This window comes from Mizuhopecten yessoensis, unplaced genomic scaffold (genome assembly GCF_002113885.1).
Source record: "Mizuhopecten yessoensis strain PY_sf001 unplaced genomic scaffold, ASM211388v2 scaffold213, whole genome shotgun sequence".
In the NCBI taxonomy this organism is placed as follows: Eukaryota; Metazoa; Mollusca; class Bivalvia; order Pectinida; family Pectinidae; genus Mizuhopecten; species Mizuhopecten yessoensis.
The window spans coordinates 267,086-273,016 of record NW_018403434.1 but is presented as its reverse complement, the minus strand read 5'-3'; the positions used below and the strand labels follow the sequence as shown (position 1 = coordinate 273,016).

The 5,931-nt window shown below is 38.6% G+C and overlaps 1 protein-coding gene across 1 annotated transcript; it reads right to left on the bottom strand.

Moving 5' to 3' along the window:
• Positions 1–348: 348 nt before the first annotated feature.
• LOC110464459 (glutamate receptor ionotropic, delta-2-like) lies at positions 349–4,495 on the bottom strand. The gene is made up of 4 exons (XM_021519734.1): positions 4,282–4,495; positions 3,474–3,691; positions 2,723–2,988; positions 349–791 (listed from the first exon to the last, which is right to left on the bottom strand). Exons 1-4 carry the CDS (start codon positions 4,493–4,495, stop codon positions 545–547), a joined length of 945 nt encoding a protein of 314 aa, XP_021375409.1. The 3' UTR covers positions 349–544.
• Between the last annotated feature and the right edge of the window lie 1,436 nt (positions 4,496–5,931).

The window sequence follows — 5,931 nt, the reverse complement described above, 5'->3', positions numbered from 1 at the left end:
TTGCAGTGGGCTGTATATCAAGTTTTGCTCCTCCAACATGTGTTAAGCAGAAATCACAGGTATTGTGATATTGTAGTTCACAACCAAAAAAACCCATAGAAATGGAATCTTTGAATGCTATGTTGTATATGCGTTATATAGTGTAATTTGTCCATTTGATAGCTTTATATCAAGCTTCAGGGATTTATGGTGAACATAAATCTACAAGACGCATTTCAAGGACGCGAATCTCCTAACAAACGACACGAATCATAGCTTAGTGAAATACATATCACATGAAGTACAAACGACAAGTTCTAACTACTGAAAATGTTTGGATTTTGATTTATATTTGCATTGGGAGAACTTTGTATATTTGAAAACTTTACTGCAATGACAACGTATTAAGGATGTCTACACGGACATTTCAGTCTGTGATATTTGGTTCAGAACATCATCATCATAACATGTATTTGCACTTAAAAGTTGATTATGGTGATTGGATTTAATAACTTCATCTGCATCGTACGTAGACGCAAGTGTTCCTTATTAAAGATTTGTATTTTCAACCCGCATTCTTGTTATGCTCTTGCTTCCTCCAGAAAACCTTTACCACATATAAAGTGACTTCAAACATAATGCTCACAAACGCGAGAACGAATCCCACTCCTAACAGATAGAACGCACTCTGTATATCGACAAGGGAGATAACTTTAGTGTAAGACTGTAATTTTCCAGGACAGAAGTCTCTCGATGGCCATCGCCTCCGCTTCCAAAAGGATAGCAGTCCATTTTCATGCATTGCCATTATTCTGAAGGGGAAAAAAAGAATATCATATGTTAATAATTTACTAAACTGATATTTTCAAATACTTCGATATATCCTGGCCCGGGGACAGAACCCACTACAGTTCCTAGGTAGACCAACTGTGGTCCCTGCAGGTAGGGCGTGAGAATAGTACCTGCTGTCCAAATTGCATGATCGTAAGAGGCGACTAAATTTGGGATCTTATCTTTTCTCTTCTTTCTAAACAACTTTCTTCTTCTTAATGTCTTCCTTGACAATGCCGCACGTTTAGCCTTTAGTTGAGCGTTCGCCCCTGTGAGGAAGGCTTTGGGTTCTGTCCCCTGACCGAGACATACCAGAGTCTGTAAAAATGGTAGTTTCTACTCCTACTTAACGCTCAGCAATTTAGGTTTGGACGACTGGTTTGCCCGTTGTCAGTATACTGTGACTGGGTGGGGTGTCTTGCTGTGTGTCCTCTGCAGTATGTTTCAGTGAGGTAGCACTATAAAGTCGGCATCAGTTCGGCGCTATCACAAGGAGACAAACACGAACATATCGCAGCCTCCAAAAACACACACGCATATACTACACGCATACATCTTCCACATAGGGGAGGTCGTCCTTAAATGACCATAGCTGTTGATAGGACGTTAAACAATACCAAACCAAACCAAACCAAAACCAACGTTGTGCTAAACAGGGAGTGAGATGGTGTAAAGGGAAGCTTTATGACGTATAAATATTCAGAACGTAAGCGAAGGAGGGACTAGAAGAAGAGCAACCAACCCCTCCCTTTCATACTAGGCATTTTACCATTGCGGCAGATGACAAGTATAACACCATATTCCTGATAATGTGTACATGTCCTGGGTTGAGGACAGAACCCACTGCCTTCCTTACACTGGCGAACCTTCTGCATAATAGCCAAAAAATATATTATGCTAAGGGATGCGTAACAAAGCATGAACTAAAAATACAAAAAAAGTTAGGATAAGAAAATGTAAATTCTGACTTGCACATAGAAACACCAATTAGTACAAAAGAATGAGTGGATTCTTCTTCATTTGGTCCCTACTTATCGTCCAGTGTTGTGGTGTTGTACTTATGAAACAAAACGCTCCATTCGTCAACCAATCAATCTGGTAGTATTATTGGTTAGAATGTAAATGGAATACTATTGTGACAATTATATGATATTTGAGCAAGACGGCAATTAAAAATGGTCATTGAGCAGACCTATTATCTGTGAACATGGTTTTCATATGACCGTAGGAGTTGTTAGGACGAAAATTCTTAAATAAATTGGGGATTTGCTTTTGTGCCCTCTAATTGGGGACACAAAAGCGACCAAAATAAATGTACTGCACAAATTGCAATATTTGGGATCTTTATATTTGTTTCTTCTTCTAACTAACTTTTATTTCCTAGCGCCTTGCTTTACAATACATCACCTTTGACTTTAATGTTGAGCATTCGCCTAGGTGAGGAAGGCAATGAGTTCTGCCCAAAAGCCGGTCCTTAAAAATGGTAGTTTTTGTTCCATGCTTGACGTTCAGCAATTAGGGTAATGGCAAAAAGTGGTTCACCCGTTGTCAGTATAATGTGACCGGGCGAAATGCTGTGCTGGGTATTCAGTGAGATAGCACTATAAAGACGGCATCAGATCCGCGCTATCACAAGGAAGCGAGTACAACAACATACCCTGTCTCCGCCATACATAATCACATACACGCATACACTACACACATCGAGGCACGTCCTTAAAAGACCTCAGCTGTTCATAGGACGTGAAACAAAATAAAACCAAACCGAAATAAATATTTAAAGAAATAGGTACCAGCGTTAACAGCATATTCAACATAAACTATGTCTAGGAAAACAGGAAACGATGATACTCTTATTTCCACCATAGGCTAGATACATTACATACTTGTTATCAAGTGTAAAATATCGTACTTTTGACTGAAGAGGTCAGTTAAAGGTGATCCGTTTGGAAGTCCGAAGCTGTATTGTACCGGCTGGATCTCTGCTGATCCGGTAAACAGAGAACATTCGTTTGCCGTCTTTACTTGTATCTGGCTTCTGTCTCCAATATGGACGTAGTTACCGCGCAGAACCTTGTCAATATGTACTTTCTGGTCCAGGCTAAGAACATCAGGGTCTGTCCTGTTAAAACGAACCATCCCTTCATACACTGCCTTAAAAACCGGAAGTGAGGATAACTGAAAAAAGGAATTTTTTGTTACCAAACAAAAGTATATACTTTTTTTTATCTAAACTCGCATCTTCATGCATAAGTATTGCTGAAAATACAGTTTTTGGACAGTCAACGCTCGATTTCGTTAAATGTTTTTTTTTTTATAAAATACATACATGGAAAACATGACATAACAAAACATAGCTACGTACAAATATATACATTAATACGGTAACTATAATCATGCTTAGTCAAGTATGATTTGCATCCCATCGCCATACATTCAAACTAATTAAAAGTATTAAGACAAAGAAACTTATTGCTTCATTGTGACAATGGTTTTGCTATAGTAATTATCAAACCAAGGTTTCGGTGTGGAAAATAAACAGATTTGGGAAATTTTCAAGGTAATGACCATCCTGAACTAAAGCACCTGTAGCTTTTGCAAGGACGTAAAAGCTTGGCAAACATAACGAGCAACCCAGTACAAAACAAAACCAATTAGTGTACCTGGAACATGGTCACCCATGACGCGCCCCCGACGACGCCCCACGTGTAAACGTCTTGCTTGATCATTCCCTCCACACCTTGGAAGGGGAGGGCGTCCTTAGTGACAGCGAGGAAAGCCACTAGATTACCTGTGTACGTGGCGGTCAACACCACACAGAAAATCCACCAACTTCCAACGACTATCTTCGCCACATGTGACCCCTGAAAACTACCACCTCCTTTGGGAATAATTAACATAATCAAATATTACCTATTATTATTAAAGTTTTTATATCTGTAGTATGGTACCTTAGAATGGCTCCTGAGTGGTTCCAGCATCAGTTATCACTGGCATTTGCAATAAATTGTTGCAAAAAAATAAGAAACTTAAACAAAATTGCTCATTCTTTCTCTATACAACCACTGAACGGCATTTTGTTTTCAATGTAAGTAACGATAAATCACAAAAAGTATTGCCCATTTAAAATACTGCTGATATCCGTAATACATTCTAGTTATCCGTTATTGAATAAGACGTATTTCTGTTAATTGCCGTTTTGCAATTTTGTGTCGCAAACAAAACGATATTGACGGATACAAATCTTAGTCATTTAAACGATAGATTGAACTGCAAACTTAGGGTTATCTACGTATTGCATAATTGAAGAATGACATACCAATGTTACTATTGTGTTAGTGATCGCATATTGCCTATTATAAAATTTAACTAATGTCGCTAACATTAACACACATATTCAATAAACTCGAGTAATCTCATTTGTATGATATTACAAGGATTGAGTAGAACAAAGTGGTAACTACTGTTTACCTCGCCCGATGAGTGCACCATACAAGTACCATAGAACGTTCAAAAATGTCCATGGTTGCTGGTCAATCTTCATACGAAATGGACTCATCCGGTCAAGCAAGGAAGTACAGGTAGCAACAATAAGTAAACCGGCGCCAATAGACACGATAAGGATCCAGTGAAACGGATCGATATACGTCCGCCATTTTTTGGTGTTGGGATCTTCTTTCGCCATTAGGAGAATTGTAGCATCGTAAAAAAATGGATGAGTGAAATCCATAACTACCTCGCGTACACCGAGTACGGTTAGTGCGGTCGCCACCAGATCTACTTCCTGTAAAGAAGATGTTCGATAAAAAATAAAAATACGGGATTACAATAGGTAAATTGTGTTGTCACATGAAACGTAACCCAACTTACTAACGGATTTCGCTATCAATGAATTGCACGCAAAGTACAGTTCAGAATTGTTATAAATAAATAAATCTTATTAAAACCTCTTCTTTCTGTGTCCAACTTAAATTAATATTGATGATTGCATTTCTATAGAACATTCAATTCGGATTCTTTCTGCTCTGAACTGGCTTAACCAGAATATACACTCCATCAATATTGATAGTCTCCAAACTCGATAAATTAAAGTACTAAAACGGCAAATATCATAGTATTGTTGCACACCCACATTGCCTTAAATAATGGAAAAGGGCAAATCAGCTTATGCCGTTGCGCGGCGCCGTTGTCTAATTCTCTATCATACCCTGCCTCTGGCATACATACACATATTGAGGTACGTCCTAAATGACCTTAGCTGTTGATATGACATGCAAACCTGTACAACGAACTCCGTCCTTCAACTTTTCATCGAATGGATTTTTTTATACACAACGAAGGGTGCGGCCCCCGCTGGGAGCAGATGTAGAAGAGCTGGGCCTTAAATGGGAAATCTAGGTATATCCTGAACAACCCTTTTCCTTTAATATGGGTAAAGGGACTTGAGCCCAATTTGGTTTGGAGCATCATTGGGCAAAGGTGTCGTAGGGTTGTGCAAACAAAGGGTGTGACGTGACAAAATAACTGTATTTTGAATCGATTGTGATCGTCAACGTTTCCGCCTTTTTTGAAGTCACTCGAGGATGTGATTTTACTACTGTACACAAAACCTCCCGTTCAAACGTATGTAGCTCTTCCAATTTTAAGTCTGTGTTATATTATTTGTGGAAAACTGTGCTTTTAATTCTCATTCAAACGGCTACATAGTCTTCATTGTAATAAGAGTTTAGCTATTGCGCAAACTTACTTTAATAAAAATGATAGAGCGATTAAGATATTGAACCAATTGTTTGTTTATTATAAAACACAATGTATTTAACTAACAGGTCACAGCCAATGGCTCGATATCCTTGTTATGTTCTTGATTGTACGCTTAAACGCCAACACACAATTTTCTGTTTTGTTTTTGCTTTTACGGATGATTTCAGGCATTGCCTGTATTAGCCTTTTCCAAATGGTTCTTTATGCATAATCAAACCACTCTGTCTTGCTCACATTCCGTTGGAGTTGTCCAATAAGTCCTGACCAACGTCCTTGATTGGTCGATGCTCCCCACTCTAGGTCTGGCGACGTGGTCAGTTTATAACTAGAACAAATACAGTAACAATTACTAGCTAGGAA